Source organism: Chiloscyllium plagiosum, unplaced genomic scaffold (genome assembly GCF_037043375.1).
Source record: "Chiloscyllium plagiosum isolate Xiang-an unplaced genomic scaffold, Cpla_swu_hap1 HiC_scaffold_9, whole genome shotgun sequence".
Lineage (NCBI taxonomy): Eukaryota > Metazoa > Chordata > Chondrichthyes > Orectolobiformes > Hemiscylliidae > Chiloscyllium > Chiloscyllium plagiosum.
In genome coordinates, this window is record NW_028270147.1 from 56,377,618 (window position 1) to 56,394,177 (window position 16,560).

Sequence of the window (16,560 nt, forward strand, 5' to 3'; positions counted from 1 at the left end):
AGTTCTAAAGAAAGGTCACTGGACTCGAAATACTCTGTTTTCTCTCCACAGATGCCGCCAGACCTGTTGACATTTTCTCCAGTAAATTCTATTTTATCTCTATATCATGTTGTGAAGAAATTTCTGTTGCTGTAGGACAAGCAACAATCACCACAGAATCATGACCTGAAGCATGTGAACAAAATAGATACAGTACTACCTACTTTTATGGATCCCATTCAAGTCGACACCCCACCTTTGTCGATGTCACAATAATGTCCTGAACTATTTTTAACTTTACAGTTTGCGCTCCGCCATCAAGATGTTGACATAGACAGGCGACCTGCTCGGTCCACAGCTATCTTTGTTCCTATCCCAAAGTCTTCTATTTGAAACCCACATACATTAATACCTTTGACATTCAATGTTTCAAATAACTGATTTTTGAAAATAAGCTGCTATTTTCTTTATTTTCCCCCAAATTCATGCACCTGTATTAGCATATTTGTCTAAACAAAATTAAGAAACATTCGTTTAGATACAACTGTGACAATATAAAGTTAACCAGGCAGTACATTAATCTTGGATGACTTTAATCTTCATATTGATTGATGATCTTGTAAATTGACAGAGGAAGCCATGAGGAAAAATTCATGGAGTGTATTCAGGACAGTTTTCTCAAACAATATGTTATGGATCCAACAGGGATCAGGCTATTTCAGATCCAGTGATGTGTAATTAGGCAAGTTTAATAAATGATTTCTGAATAAAAGATCCCCAAGGAAACAGTGACCACAACATGGCAGAATTTGGCATTCAGTTTGAATGGGAGGAACTTGGATGAGAAACATTTGTGCTGAGCTTAAGAAAAGGTAATTACAAAGGAATGAGAACAGAATCTGCTGGTGTCAACTGGGAAAGCAGATTAACTGCAAAGACATTTGAGGAACAATAGCAGACATTGAAGAAAATAGTTCATGATTTACAGCAAGTATCTATTCCAATGCAGAGAAAAACTCTAGGAAGGGAACAAGCCAACTGTGATTAATCAGGAAAGTAAAGGATAGCACCACCTTTAAAGAAAAATATACAGTGTGGCAGCGATAAGTGGTAAATCAGATAATTGGGAAAGTTTTAAAAACCAACAAAATATTACAAAAACAATTATAACAAGGAAGAAGATTAACTTTGAGGGTCCGCAAGAGTTTCTTCAAATATGCAAAAGGGAAGAGAATAACCAAAGTAAACATAAGCCCCTTAGAGAATGAAGTTGGGGAAATAATAACGGGAAACCAGGAAATGGCAGAGGAATTGAATCAGTAGTTTGCATCAGTTTTCACAGAGAAAGACAGTAATAGCATTCCAAAATGACTAAATGATCAAGGGGCAAAAGGACGAGAGCAATTAGATACAATAACTATCACCAGAGAAAAAGGACTAGGGAAACTAATGGGGTTAAAGACCAATTCATTCCCAGGACTGATGGGATACATCATAGAATACTAAAAGAAGCAGTTAACATTATAGTAGATACATTGGTAGTAATCTTCCAGAAATCTTTAGGTGCTGGAAAAGTCCCACAGGATTGGAAAACTGCCAATGTAATACTTTATTTGAAAAGGAAAGGAGATAAAACAGGTAATGAAAGGCCAGATAGCTTCACGCCTGTTATTGGGAATACCATAGTGTCTATTACAAAAGAGGTAATAGTATAGCATTTAAAAACACACAATAAAATCAAGTATAGTCAGCATGACACAAAAACAAAATTTGCGAGAGAAACTCAGCAGGTCTGGAAGTTTCTGTTGAGGGAAAGCAGAGTAAATGTTTTAAGTCCAGTGACCTTTCTTCAGAACTGCTGGTAGCTATGAAAAGGTAATAATTATGCTGATGACAGGCAATGAGGAAGGAGTGACCATTAGATGCAAATGGATACCAGAGAGAGAAAGAAAGTTAGGTAGACAAAAGGGATGGTTGATAGTAAGTCAGGGAAGGAGAAAAACTGACAATGGGAACAATGAGTGAGTGAAAATGGATTTACTATGCTGACAGGGCATGACATGGCCTTGGGTGTTGGTAAGCGATATGAAGGAGGTATTTAGCCTCTAAAGTTATTGGACTTGATATTGAGACCTGAAGGCTGCAGGGTCCCAAGTGGGAGATGAGATGCTGTTCTTCCAGCTTGCTAAATACCTCCTTCATATCATTTACCAACACCCTAGGCCCTGTCATGCCCTTGCAGCAAAGCAAATCTATTTTCACCTACTCACTATCCCCATTGTCAGTTTTTCTCCTTCCCTGACTTACTATAGTTGCTTTGCGGAACACCTACATTATGTATTAGCCAAAATTGGAAACAGACAAAATCTATCAAGTTAAATCATCAAAATGCCAAGTTAAACCACTCATAATTGCTTAGCACGAACATTAGTTGCCTACAAAGACGGAAGATTTGGAGCTTTCCCAAAAAGACTTCAATACATTCTTTGAAACATGTAATCTATCCAAATGGTGACATGGCTGTTTCAGCAGAGAAAGTGGTCAATTTATAGTGTTAGAGTCTTGTTGGGAAATACTTGGGAATCTTTTTGTCTTTTCTTTTAAACTTGGCACCTCTCCAAAAGAGAGTGAGAGTCACAGCATTTCCATACAAGACTTTACATAACTCCCCATTCACTTTCCCCACTTATTGCTGTGAGGTCACATAAATGCCACCTTGGGGCCTTCTCACACATCATGAAGTTTGCGTGACTTGAAATTCATGGGGATTCCTCTGTCATTCCATTTTGAGATCTTAACAGTAATAATCTGTAGGTCCACTGAATAACATTCAAACAGTAAAAATAATTCACTAACATTTTAAGTAGGTATTGATAGGAAAACTTGGATCATTACTGGATAAATACAAAGAAGATCTGATGTTTATTCAAAAATGTTATAGTAACTTGAAGGTATGCAGAAGAGATAAAGGAAGTGATTTTAATTTTAGTCATTGTGGTAAAAGGATGATTTCACAGTTGCTATCTAAAGTTGACTGGGCAAATCAAATAATGAATGATTGATCTGACATCATCCATGTTATACAATTACCAGAAATTAAAATTAATTTCTTATGCATAAAACAAAGTATCTTATTGCTGTTCCTTTCCTTGCAATGGTGATGTTAGCAAATAAGATGTGGAAATTGGTCCTCACAGTTAAATAAATAATTGTTGATTGCATAACAATACAAAGAAAACTTGTTTAATATTCTTACCTGTAGTTGTAAGTAATGTTTTAGCATAATCAGGGTGGTTGATACTTAAGAAAACTGTAAATGGACCAAACCACAATGGGTGGGCATATGGATATTGCTTTGTCCATGTCACGGTCTTGTCTAAATCTGTCCCATCCTGAGGAAACTAAAATGAGATTTAACAAAATAGAAAGGAAAATTCAACAGATTGAAATACTTCATCTCGAGCAACTCTTCTTCACTTGCTAAGCAGATATTAGATATGAGGTTCAAAACAGACGAAGTTAGCATATGCATGTTTTGTTGACCACTTCAAGAAGTTAATTGATCTGAAATCTGCAGCAAAAATGAAAGTCAGATTTTCTGTATTCCTTTGAAACTGACAGCAACTTTTGGAATTCACACCTACCATTGTTAGGTGTGGCAACCCAGAAGTTACTACTGCTGATTCTATGCATCAGGTGCTCTCTTGCAGTCTCCAAGGTCTGTAGACAATTAGAAATCACTGAACTTGATGAGAAATGGGCCTTTAGAACAGTACAGCACAAAACAGGCCCTTCAGCCCACGATGTTGTGCCGACCACTGATCCTCATGTATGCACCCTCAAATTTCTGTGACCATATGTATGTCAAGGAGTCTCTTAAATGTCCCCAATGACCTTGCTTCCACAACTGCTGCTGGCAATGCATTCCATGCTCTCACAACTCTCTGTGTAAAGAACCCGCCTCTGATATCCCCTCTATACTTTCCTCCAACCAGCTTAAAACTATGACCCCTCGTGTTAGTCATTTCTGCCCTGGGAAATAGTCTCTGGCTATCGACTCTATCCATGCCTCTCTTTATCTTGTATACCTCAATTAGGTCCCCTCTCCTCCTCCTTTTCTCCAATGAAAAAAGTCTGAGCTCAGTCAACCTCTCTTCATAAGATAAGCCCTCCAGTCCAGGCAGCATCCTGGTAAACCTCCTCTGAACCCTTTCCAAAGCATCCACATCTTTCCTATAATAGGGCGATCAGAACTGGATGCAGAATTCCAAGTGCGGTCTAGCCAAAGTTTTATAGAGCTGCAACAAGATCTCACGACTCTTAAACTCAATCCCCCTGTTAATGAAACCCAAAACACCATACACTTTATTCACAACCCTGTCTACTTGGGTGGCCATTTTAAGGGATCTATGTATTGGCACACCAAGATCCCTCTGTTCCTCCACACTGCCAAGAATCCTATCCTTAATCCTGTACTCAGCTTTCAAATTCGACCTTCTAAAATGCATCACCTCGCATTTATCCAGGTTGAACTCCTTCTGCCATCTCTCAGCCCATCTCTGCATCCTGTCAATGTCCTGCTGCAGCCTACAACAGCCCTCTATACTGTCAACGACACCTCCAATCTTTGTGTCGTCTGCAAACTTGCTGACCCACCCTTCAATCCCCTCATCCAAGTCATTAATAAAAATTACAAACAGTAGAGGTCCAAGGACAGAGCCCTGTGGAACACCATTCACCACAGACTTCCAGGCAGAATATTTTCCTTCTACTATGTCTCGCTGTCTTCTGTTGGCCAGCCAATTCTGTATCCAGACAGTTAAGTTCCCCTGTATCCCATTCCTCCTGGCCTTCTGAATGAGCCTACCGTGGGGAACCTTATCAAATGCCTTGCTGAAGTCCATATACACCACAGCCATAGCTCGACCCTCATCAACTTTTCTAGTCATATCCTCAAAGAACTCGATAAAGTTTGTGAGGCATGACCTGCCCCTCACAAAGCCGTGTTGACTGCATTTAATCAAGCCATGCTCTTCCAGATGGTCATAAATCCTATCCCTCAGAATCCTTTCTAACACCTTGCCGACGACAGACGTGAGACTTACTGGTCTGTAATTGCCGGGGATTTCCCTATTTCCTTTCTTGAAGAGAGGAATTACATTTGCCTCTCTCCAGTCCTCAGGTACGACTCCAGTGGAGAGCGAGGATGCAAAGATCTTCGCAAGTGGCGAAGCAATTGCATTTCTCGTTTCCCAAAGCAGCCGAGGACAAATCTGATCTGGGCCTGGTGACTTGTCAATCTTAATGTTTTACAAAGTTTTCAGCACATCAGCTTCCTCTATCTCTATCCATTCCAGCATGCACACCTGCTTTTCAAAGGTTTCATTCACTACAAAGTTTGTTCTTTCGTACTCATTTAGGGCTTCCCCTACTTCCTCAGACTCCCCACACAAATTCCCTATGCTATCCTTGATCAGCCCTACTCTTTCTTTGACCATTCTCTTATTCCTCACGTAAGTGTAAAATGCCTTTGTGTTCTCCATAATCCATTCTGCCAAGCCTTTCTTGAGCCTCCTCCTGGCTCTCCTCAGACCATTTTTGAGCTCCTTCCTAGCCTGCCTGTAATCCTCTAGAGCTGAGCTTGACCCTAGCTTCCTCCACCTTATGTAAGCTACCTTTTTCCTTTTGATGAGAAGCTCCACCGCTCTCGTCATCCAAGGTACCTTTATCTTACCACTTTTTGCCTTTCTCAGAGGGACATATTTATTCATCACTTGCAACAACTGTTCCTTAAACAGTCTCCACATGTCTATAGTGCCTTTACCATGGAACAATTGCTCCCAATCCATGCTTCCTAATTCATATCTAATCGCATCATAGTTTCCTCTTCCCCAATTAAATATCCTCCCATTTTGCCTAATCCTCTCCTTCTCCATATATATGTAGAATGTGAGGCAGTTGTGGTCACTATCACCAAAATGCTTTCCCACCACAAGATCTGATACCTACCCCAGCTCGTTTCCGAGCACTAAGTCTAGAATGGCCTCTCCCCTCGTTGGCCTGTCAACGTACTGAGTTAGGAAACCCTCCTGAACACACCTTACAAAAACAGCTCCATTCAGATCTTCTACTCGAAGGAGGTTCCAATCTATATTGGGAAAGTTAAAGTCACCCATTGCAACAATCCTACCACATCCGCACTTTTCCAAAATCTGCCGACCTATGCTTTCTTCCATCTCCCTGCTGCTATTGGGGGGCCTGTAGTAAACCCCTAACGAGGTGACTGCTCCCTTGCTGTTCCTAATTTCCACCCATACTGACTCGGTAGGCAGATCTTCCTCGACACTGGGAGCTTCTGTAGCTGTGATACCCTCTCTGATTAGTAGTGCTACACCCCCTCCTCTTTTTCCCCCTGCCCTATTCTTTTTAAATGCTCTAAATCCTGGAACATCCAGCAACCATTCCTGCCCCTGAGAAACCCATGTCTCTGCTATGGCCACAACATCATAGCACCAGGTACTGATCCATGCTCTAAGTTCATCACTTTTATTCCTGATACTCCTTGCGTTAAAGCAAACACACTTTAACTGATCTCTTGGTTCCTTCCCAGGAAAATCCTTCCCACTAGCTGGTCTACCTCTTGCTATTGCCTCATCTGCATCAACTCTCACCTCTGGTATACAGCTCAGGTTCCCACCTCCCTGCCATACTAGTTTAAACCCTCTCAAACTACTCGAGCAAACCTTCCACCCAGGACATTGGTCCCCATCCAATTCACATGCAATCTGTCCTTCTTGTACAGGTCCCACCTTCCCCAGAAGGCATCCCAATTATCTACATATCTGAAGCCCTCCCTCCTACACCAGCTGAGCAGCCAGGTAATAAGCTGCACCCGCTCCCTGTTCCTCGCCTCGCTATCTCGTGGCACCGGTAGTAAACTAGAGAACACTACTCTGTTCCTCCTGCTTTGCAGCTTCCATCCTAATTCCCTGAAATCACTTTTTATATCCTCGATCCTTTTCCTGGCTATATCATTAGTGCCAATATGTAACACGATTTCTGGCTGTTCGCCCTCCCCTTTTAGAACCTTTTACACCCAATCGGAGACGTCCCGGACCCTGGCACCAGGGAGGCAACATATCTTCCGGGAATCCCGATCCTGACCACAAAATCTCCTGTCAATTCCCCTAACTATCGAGTCCCCTACCACGAGTACTTTTCTAATCTGCCCCCTTCCCTTCTTTGCCACAGTGTCAGGCTCAGTGCCAGAGAACTGACTGCTATGGCTTTCCTCTGGTAGGTCATCCCCCCCCAGCAGTATCCAAAACGGTATACTTATTGCTGAGGGGAATGTCTACAGGGGATCTCTGCACTGTCTGTCTGTCCCCTTTCCTCCCCCTAACTGTAACCTTGTCCTGAGCCTTAGGAGTGACCAACTCCCAGTAACTCCTCTCAATTACCCCCTCAGCCTCCTGAATGATCCATAGTTCATCCAGCTCCAGCTCCAATTCCCTAACACGGTTTTCAAGGAGCTGGAGTTGGGTGCACTTCCCGCAGATGGAGCCAGCGGAGACGTGTGCTATGTCTCCCACCTGCCACATTCTGCAGGAGCAAGCAACTGCCCTAGCATCCATACCCGACTTATCTGAACACCCACTTAGTACTAAAGTAGAAAGCTTAGTTCAGGTTGCTATAAAATTAATAACAAACCTATATTCAATAGAGGAAGTTTAGAATGAACCTTACCTTATTAACCAGGTTAGAGGAGGAGGGCGGGTGGGAGACACTACAGTTGTAGAGTCTCGGGTTTAAACAATGTATCACTCTAAAAACCAAACTCAAAATTTTACACCTTGTTAAATGAAGTGTTATTGAGTTCTTAACAGCATCCTAGTTCATAACTATTTCTCATCAACCTTACTGGCCCTGAAAACCTAATTTTACATCTGTGGATTGTCAGGTCTGTGCAATTTAATTTTTAATAAATCACATGATTTACTGTTACATAATTAAAATTTGAGCATATACTTACCCTCCTGCCTCAATTCAAATTGTTTATTTTGTTCTGCAAAAGGCAGTTAAAATTGAAGGATCACAACCCCATTTTACTTTCTGGTATGCAGTCTTTGAGGAAATTTCAATGCAGTTGACTGAATACCTTGCTTGAAGACATTACTATCGCTGAGACCTCCTTGACTGGAAGCCTAGTTTAAACTGGCATCGGGAAAGGTGAAATCCACTGTACATTAACGCTAAATATTTTTGGGCAGTTTTCTTCATGGTCAACAATTCTTTCACTGCTGTGTCAGTTGTGAGGTCACGTGACCATGAAATCTGGCTCATTGGTTCCTTCATCAACTAGCTGCTGATAAAGAAGAATAGCTGCTATTTTAAATTATAGTGGCAAAAGCTAAATCTCTGTAAATTTCGGGTTGTTCTTAATTACATACCTACAGTTACATAAAAGGCATAGAAAGAAAAGGGAAAAAAATTAGCATCAGAACAAGATTTTGAAATATAAAGGTTATTGAAGAAGGAGCATAATCATAGAAACCGCTATTGTGGAAACAGGCCATTTGGCCCATCAACTCCATACTGGCCCTCTAAAAAACACCCGACCCAAACCCCTACCCTACTCCTATTACCTGCATTTCCCATGGTTAATCCACCTAGTCTGCATATCACTGGACACTGTGGACAATTTAGCATGGCCAATCCACCAAACCTGTACATCTCTGGACTGTGGGAAGAAGCCCACAAAGACACAGGGCAAATGTACAAACTCCACACAGGTAGTCACCTGAAGCCAGAATCCAACCCAGATCTGTGGCGCTGTGAAGCAGTAGTGCAAACCACAAAGCCACTGTGCCGCCCATAAGCATTCCTGATGAATGGCTTATGCCTGAAACATCGATTCTCCTGCTCCTCTGATGCTGCCTGACCTGCTATACTTTTCCAGCACCACACCTTTCGACCTATAAGCATACTGACTGTTCTTCCTCTGTCACATTCTTCCCTATCATCACAGAAAACAGCAGCAAAAAATAGTGAAATACTTGGGGAAACACCATTTTCCAAACCTTTAAACTTGTTAAGGCTGGAGAGTGTTGTACTGTGCTCCTTAGCTTAAGTTAAATCACTTGCTGACTTTAACCATATCAACACCTTTCATTACTTTAAAGCCAATTTCAATGATCCCTTCTTTAGTGCAATTAAGTTTAAAGTAATTAGTACTCTGAAAGTGCTTTCTTTACACCGAGATAATTTCTGTTAAGGTGAAAATAAATGTAATAAAACAAATAGGCTGGATTGTGTGGTCAGCAGCAAAGTACAGTAGCGCCTCGACATATGAACAACCCCGTTCACGAACAAATCAGTTTACGAACAGGATTGTATGTAAAATTTTGCTTCAACGTACGTACGAAATTCAAGGTACAAATGAAGGTACAAACGCAAAAAGCCCGTGTGCGACCACGTGGTTTCATTGTTCTGCTTTGCTATGCGCGCTTTGAACGCAAAAGCTCTCGGGCCCCGCGTGATCTCATTCAGTTCGTCTTTGGCGCGCGCGCTGTGAACAGTGTTTGTTGCTATGTCCAAGCATTCTTACGCTATCCGAAGAATGGGAAAAATTGATCCAGTTCACGAACTTTTTGGTTCGCGAACCGGGTCCCGGAACGGATTTAGTTCTTAAGTCGAGGTGCTACTGTAACAGAATTCACCAATAACTCGAAAGAAATCAACCCAATCAATATCTGTCAAGTGTTTTTTTTTCCTCCTTTACCAGTGGCCACTTAATTCTTGCATCAAGTCAAGAGGATGTCCTGGCATGCTAAGGCAGTGATGTCAGGAAGCAGGTAATCAGCCAATCACATTTAATTTTTCTCACTGTGTTGTCATCCCTATAGAGACTGATCGCCTCAAAATATTTTTTTCCCAACAACCAATGAAAATAGCCAAAGGAGAAGATTTTATCACAAATAAAAACAGAAGTTGCTGGAGGTCTGGCAGCATCTGTGAAAAGAAATCAGAATTAATGCTTTGGGTCCAGAATTAATGCTGAATTAATGCTTCCTTCCTCAGAATTGAAATGAAACATAAACTCTGATTTCTCTTCCTGATTTACAGCATCTGTAGTTATTTCAGTTTTTATGGGGAGATTTTCTGTTTTAAGGCTTTCATTGTAACTAAAAAGCTAATATCAAGGTAGTTTAAAATTACCTAATAGGGCACTACTACACTGAACTAAGGAGAAGATATTTCTGCATTAACTAACAAACACAATCAAGATACATCTTACAACTACTTTCTCTGTGTGCTTCACTTTTTGAAGATAAATAGAGTTATGAGATCCAGACCCAAAATTAGACAGCTTCCCACCAGGCTTACCTGGTCCCTACCAGGTTACACCTTCCAGTTTCTTTCAAAACTCATCCCACTCAGTCTGAGCACTTGTGAACTGCTCTTCAGAGGCAAAATCCATCTTGGCAACTCCTTGTTCCTAAAATCTCCAAAGTTCCCATGTGTTCTGTCCTAATCTTTTTGAACAGAGACCCATGCGTATGCAGCATCCTGCTGGTCTGCTAACACATGCACAGTCTATCTCTCTTCTTCACAGCAGCTGCATTGTCTCTCACTTTCACTCTCTTTTGGTCTCTCTTTGTCTCCAAAGGTTTCAGCAGGTTGACTGCTTGCTCATTGGAGATTATAAAAACAAGTGGTGATATTTTTGAAATATATAAGATTCTGAGGGGGCTTGACACAGTAGATCTATTTTGTTCTTTTATGTTGGAAAAAGGTGTAGAAATGCAATACATGGAAAGATATATATGGAGTTGTTGGTGATGTCACCAATGATAAGGTACAGTTCAGAGTGACGCTGTGAATGGTCACTTGCATGATGCATTGAAGGAAGTTGACACCATGATGGTGAAAAGGCTACCTTTAGAATACAGTATCTAACAAACTGGAATGCCAGGAATGAGTTAGGATCAAGAGCATGAACTTCAGGAATGGGGAGAAAAACCACCAGCCAGTGTACCGCTCCTCCTTTAGATTTGGCCATCTCTGTAAAGAGATGCCTGCACTGAAGAAGACAGATTGGAAAATAGCTCATGTTGTCACATTTCCTCACCACATAAATTCCCTTCAGTAAAGTTACTTGGCTGAGATGTGTAAGAATGAGTGGAATCCTATACCAGCGTTATATACCCAAGGGAAGAAGTCTTGTTTTGGGCTTCTATAGTAAGTCCACAATCAAGCTGCCTATCCTCTTAAACCAACTCGTCACCACCCTTTAAGGACTATAGTCCAAACTGAATTTGACTCCAGAAGCTATCCAGCAAATCATTGATAACATGTTAACACTCAGTAAAACACAACTAAATACAAACAAGTGTCACACTGGACTCAAAACATTTACTTTTTCTCTCTCCACAGATGCCACCAGACCTGCCGAATTTCTCCAGCACTTTCTCTGTTTACTTTGCACTCCAAACATGGGAATTAATTTAAGTTAAAACAGGACGTATCCCTGCTTTATGCTCATAAAGTAGGTTAATGATATTTTGCGTTCTCCTCAGATTGCTGACCTAGGTCAACTACTCTTGAGCTATGCAGTCAGTTTGGCATTTTGCTTTTAAAAAACACGGATTTATTTCTCTGAACGTTTAGGATGGGTCAATGGTTTAATGTTTAAAAGTAACAGCAATGCAAAGAACTGCACAAACACGCACACACATTTGTATATCCAGGGTTGCTTAGTCACTCAAGTATGTCACGTAAGCGAATGAATACTGACCTCTGATACGTGACCAAACAACCAGTGGGTTGGGGGTCCCGGGAACAGTTTCAATGCTGTCATCATCTCCCACCTTCTACGGAAGAGTTTCACTGTTTTGATCAAGAAAGACACTAAACAAAACACAGCGATCAAATGGAACAGCCGACAGACTTCCACGGGGAAGCACAGCGACTTCATCGCTTCTACAATGGCCATTTGGTACAGGCAGAAGAGAGAATCTAGCACAGAGATTTAACAGCTACAGATCTGATCGTCCGTATGTCATTAAACTGTATTTGACTTGGTAGCCGCGCCCTTCTGTCAACAAATTCGACAGTCCGCAGTAGATTGCTCTCTCTTAAAGATGGATTTCCTGATTTCCAACTAAACTCAGCCATCCACCTCTCATCTGATTGTTATCTTAGTGTCGCTGCGCAACACCAAGACGTAAAAATCAAATATAGCCAACAGGGTGAAGCGGGAATGGAAAGTGAATACTTCCACCAGAGCACAGAACTAGTCCCCAGTCTAAAGTCCTTGAGCTCACAATTCTGGGCTGAATTCCAGGTCAGGATCCCAGAGCTGGACGTGGTGGGACAGAGGAGATTTTCGATGAAAGGGCCAATTAAGGAATAGATTCTGTCCTTACTGCCCCTCCCCCCATCCGCTCTTTTCATTAATATTAAAGCAGTAAGCCAGCCGCCGGGGGCGCATTGCAATAAAGATAACTGCCAACTGATTTATTGTTGTTATATGTACCTAAGTCCTGTATAGTAAAAAAGCTTCGTTTTGCAAATAGTACAGGCAGATCATAACATACAAATCGTGGAGTTTTTTAAGACAGACTGAGGCATATAAGGACACTGCTGCATAGGAAGGGCACAAAGCAAGATCAACATTACTTGAAGTTCGAGTCCATTCAGCAGGGAATCCAAAGTTAAAAGTCACACAACACCATGTTAGAGTCCAACAGGTTTATTTGGACGCAGTAGCTTTCAGAGCGCTGCTCCTTCACCAGGTGGTTGCCCTGATGAACCACTTGATGAAGGAGCAGCACTCCGAAAGCTACTGCGTCCAAACAAAGCTGTTGGACTATAACCTGGTATTGTATGATTTTTAAATTTGTACACCCCAGTTCAACACGGACACCTCCAAACCATTCAGCAGGGAAGAAGCTGTTCTTGAACCTGTTGGTGATGTGTTCAAGCTTCTGTATCATCTGACTGACTGAAGAGGTTGGAAGAGAGCATTACCAGGCTAGGAAGGGTCTTTGATGATGTTGGCAGCGTTTCCACAGCAATGAGAAGTATAAATGGAATCAGTGGTTGGGAGATTGGCTTCTGATGGGCTGAACTGTGCACACAACTTTCTGTTGTCTCATATAGTCCTGGGCAGAGGAATTGCTGCGCCAGGCCATTGCACACCCGGATATAATACGTTCTATGGTGCATCTGTAAAAGTTGGTGAGGATCCTTATGTACATATTACATTTCATAAGCCATCTGAGGAAGAAGAGGCGGTGTGCCTTCTTGACCATTGCATCTTCATGGGAGATCCAGGACAGATTGTTGGTTATTGTCACTGCCAGGAACTTGATGCTCTCGATCCTCTCCACCTCAGCTCCATTGATGTAGGTAGGGACATGTCCTCCTCCTTTCTTCCTGAAGTCAATGGTCACTTCTTTTGATTTGTCAACATTGAGAGATTGTTATTGTTTACAGATGGAGGAGAGATTTAGTAGCAGAGTACAAGATTATGACACAGGTTGACAACGAAAAAGCTGATTTTAGTTGATAGTACATGGACCAGGAAGTCCACAAAACAATAATTGTTTTATTTTACGCATCCAATCCTTGATGTACATTGATCACTTGACAGTGTCAATTTGATTACTGCTCCAAAGTGGTGAATTTGGAGAAACTGTGTGAACTATTAGAAGTTAAACTAATTTTTCCATAAGCTTACAAAGTAAAAGGTGAAGTCACCATAGTCCCAAAAAAGCAGCTGTCTAATAGAGAGAGACAATTGGTGGTGGTTTAACTTGAAGGTTATCACGCCCCAGGCAAGGTGGGAGACAGAGAAGGACAATCCTTCATGGTAACCTCAGCTGGTGCAGAAATTGAACCCACGCTGTTGATGTAACTCTGCATCACATATTAGCTGTCCAACCAATTGAGCTATAAAAGAAATTACATGATAAACTCAGCAACTATGCAGAGAAAATAGAGTTAATGGTTTGAGTCCAGTTAGCCTCCTTCACAACTGATGGTAGCCAGGAAAGGTAACATTTATGCTGGTGAAGGGGGAGATTGGGGAGAGGAGTGAGCAGATAGGTGGAACGGAGCCCAGAGACAAAGCAAGATGCAGATGAAAAGCATATTGTGAGGAGGGGGAAAAAAAGAGAGTCTACACAAGCATGAGAGAGTAACAAAAAAAAACTGGAGATGTACAGGACATTGGTTAGGCCACTGTTGGAATATTGTGTGCAATTCTGGTCTCCTTCCTTGTGCACTTGAAAGGGTTCAGAAAAGATTTACAAGGATGTTGCCAGAGTTGGAGGATCTGAGCTACAGGGAGAGGCTGAACAGGCTGGAGCGTCAGAGGCTAAAGGGTGACCTTATAGAGGTTTACAAAATTATGAGGGGCATAGATAGGATAAATAGACAAAGTCTTTTCCCTGGGGTCGGGGAGTCCAGAACTAGAGGGCATAGGTTTAGAGTGAGGGGGAAAGATATAAAAGAGACCTAAGGGGCAACGTTTTCACGCAGAGGGTGGTGCGTGTATGGAATGAGCTGCCAGAGGATGTGGTGGAGGCTGATACAATTGCAACACTTAAAAGGCATTTGGATGGGTATATGAATAGGAAGGGTTTGGAGGGATATGGGTTGGGTGCTGGCAGGTGGGACTAGATTGGGTTGGGATATCTGGTCAGCATGGACGGGTTGGACTGAAGGGTCTGTTTCCATGCTGTACATCTCTATGATTCTATGACTCTATGTCTAATGTGGATAAACGTGGGTTTTGAGTTGAAAAGTGTGTGCTCAAAACATCGATTCTCCTGCTCCTCGGATGCTGCCTGACTGGCTGTGCTTTTCCAGCACCACACTCTTGACTTTGATCTCCAGCATTGGCAATTCTCACTTTCTCCTCGTAAATGTGGGTTTGTTCACTTCAGCTGTAAGAATAGAAAAGCAGAACATGATTGAAATAAAGAAACTGCAGAATGGACATTTTTCAAGATGTCTCCTATTTATTTCCCCACGTTCTCTAGCTTCCATATCCTTCTCCACATTAAATACTGATGTCAAGTACTCACGTAGTGTCTCCCCCATCTCCTGTGGTTCCACACATTGGTGGCCTGGCTGATCATCAAGGAGTGAAGAGCTTGGTTGTGGTGATGGCATCGTGGTGAGTTAACTCAGTGCAGACCCATGGCAGCAGCAGCAGAAACAGGTTTGGGTTCCCAAAGGCTTCTGCATTGATGAGGCAGATCTAGCAACAACCCATGGCTGCTGTGGCGGAGGGACATTTGGGTTCCCGGCAGCATTTGAGTCTAGCACAGATTCATGGAAATAGCGGCAGAGGTGAGTTTGGACCCAGTACGATACCAGGGGCTGCATCGGTGAGGTGATCCTGAAGTGTACACATGGCAGCAGTGGAGTCAAGTTTGGGAGTCAAGTTTGGGCCAGTATGGCACCTGGTGGCGTTAGTGGCATCTGCATTGGCAAGATCCAATGAGGCTTCATAATGGTGAGGGCAGAGGCAAGTTGGCACTGAAGAGTGGTGACTTACATTCCAGCGGTGGTGGGTGTGGTGAAGGGGACTCGTGCCTGGCCACCAGGCCCATGTCAGAGCACTTAACAGCAATGACAGTAAATCATGTTTTCTTTTTCTTAACTCTTACGTCTTTCTGTTTTATATTTCTGTGTTTTAAGATGATGCTGGAGAGTGGCGATACTATACAACACTTTTCAGTGTATTTTGTAACAAAATAAATAAATACAGTAACTTAGACAGAAACAGCTTGCTATTGTTGCTGCATTCAACAGTCGAGGGATGTGGACATGTTGCTTTATGGTTTATGTCATGTCAATATCACACTGACATCAAGCACCAGCATTTTACAAACAAATCACATCTGTGTCAACTAAACACCGTAAATGAAAGTCTAAGAGATATAGTCTTCTGTGGAGTGAAGGTGGACTATAATCAGTCAGTGGATGTTACCACTCTAAGTTAAGGACATCGTCCAATCCCAGTCCAGGATGTTGACCAGAGTCAGCCAGACATTTATTGTGATCAGGGTGCAAGACCCATATCCTTTTAGAGATTTGGCCACAGTCAGTCCTGTAAGTCAAGTGCAACCAGGAAGTTACAGTTGAGTAAATCAGAGAGCTGTCAAGATGTCAGTGTGCTCAGCTGGGAGATGGGCCATGATCAGTCGTAGGGATTTGGGTGGCAAATATCAAGATGGGTTTTCAGGGGCAGTCTCTACTGTGTTGGAGAAAGTGGGAAACTTAAGTGTAGGAACTGGATGCATTATGCTGGGGCGCAGAGGGGATAATGACTGTGAAATAGGACAACTCCAAATATAAAGGTGGGATCTGATTTGCATGGGAGGGCATGAGGTAAGGGGGTTGGGGAGTATTATGGAACAGAGACCAAAAATAGAATACCAACACTCACCACTTACTGTCTAAATCCAACCTGGCATTAGAAATTTTGATCCAGACAAAAGCTCCCAATTTGTTATGGACCAGATCAAATCCCTCAAAATATATTAAGACCTCGACCCTCACGTT

At 42.2% G+C, this 16,560-nt stretch overlaps 1 protein-coding gene across 1 annotated transcript in view; it reads right to left on the reverse strand.

Moving 5' to 3' along the window:
* Nucleotides 1-12,323, reverse strand: part of cyp4t8 (cytochrome P450, family 4, subfamily T, polypeptide 8) — a 63,361-nt gene extending 51,038 nt beyond the window's left edge. The window contains exons 1-2 of the mRNA XM_043699327.2: nucleotides 11,777-12,323; nucleotides 3,236-3,380 (exon numbers count right to left, since the gene is read on the reverse strand). Coding sequence (XP_043555262.2) covers nucleotides 3,236-3,380; nucleotides 11,777-11,974 — 343 coding nt within the window. The 5' untranslated portion in view covers nucleotides 11,975-12,323. The remainder of the gene's footprint in view (nucleotides 1-3,235; nucleotides 3,381-11,776) is intronic.
* Between the last annotated feature and the right edge of the window lie 4,237 nt (nucleotides 12,324-16,560).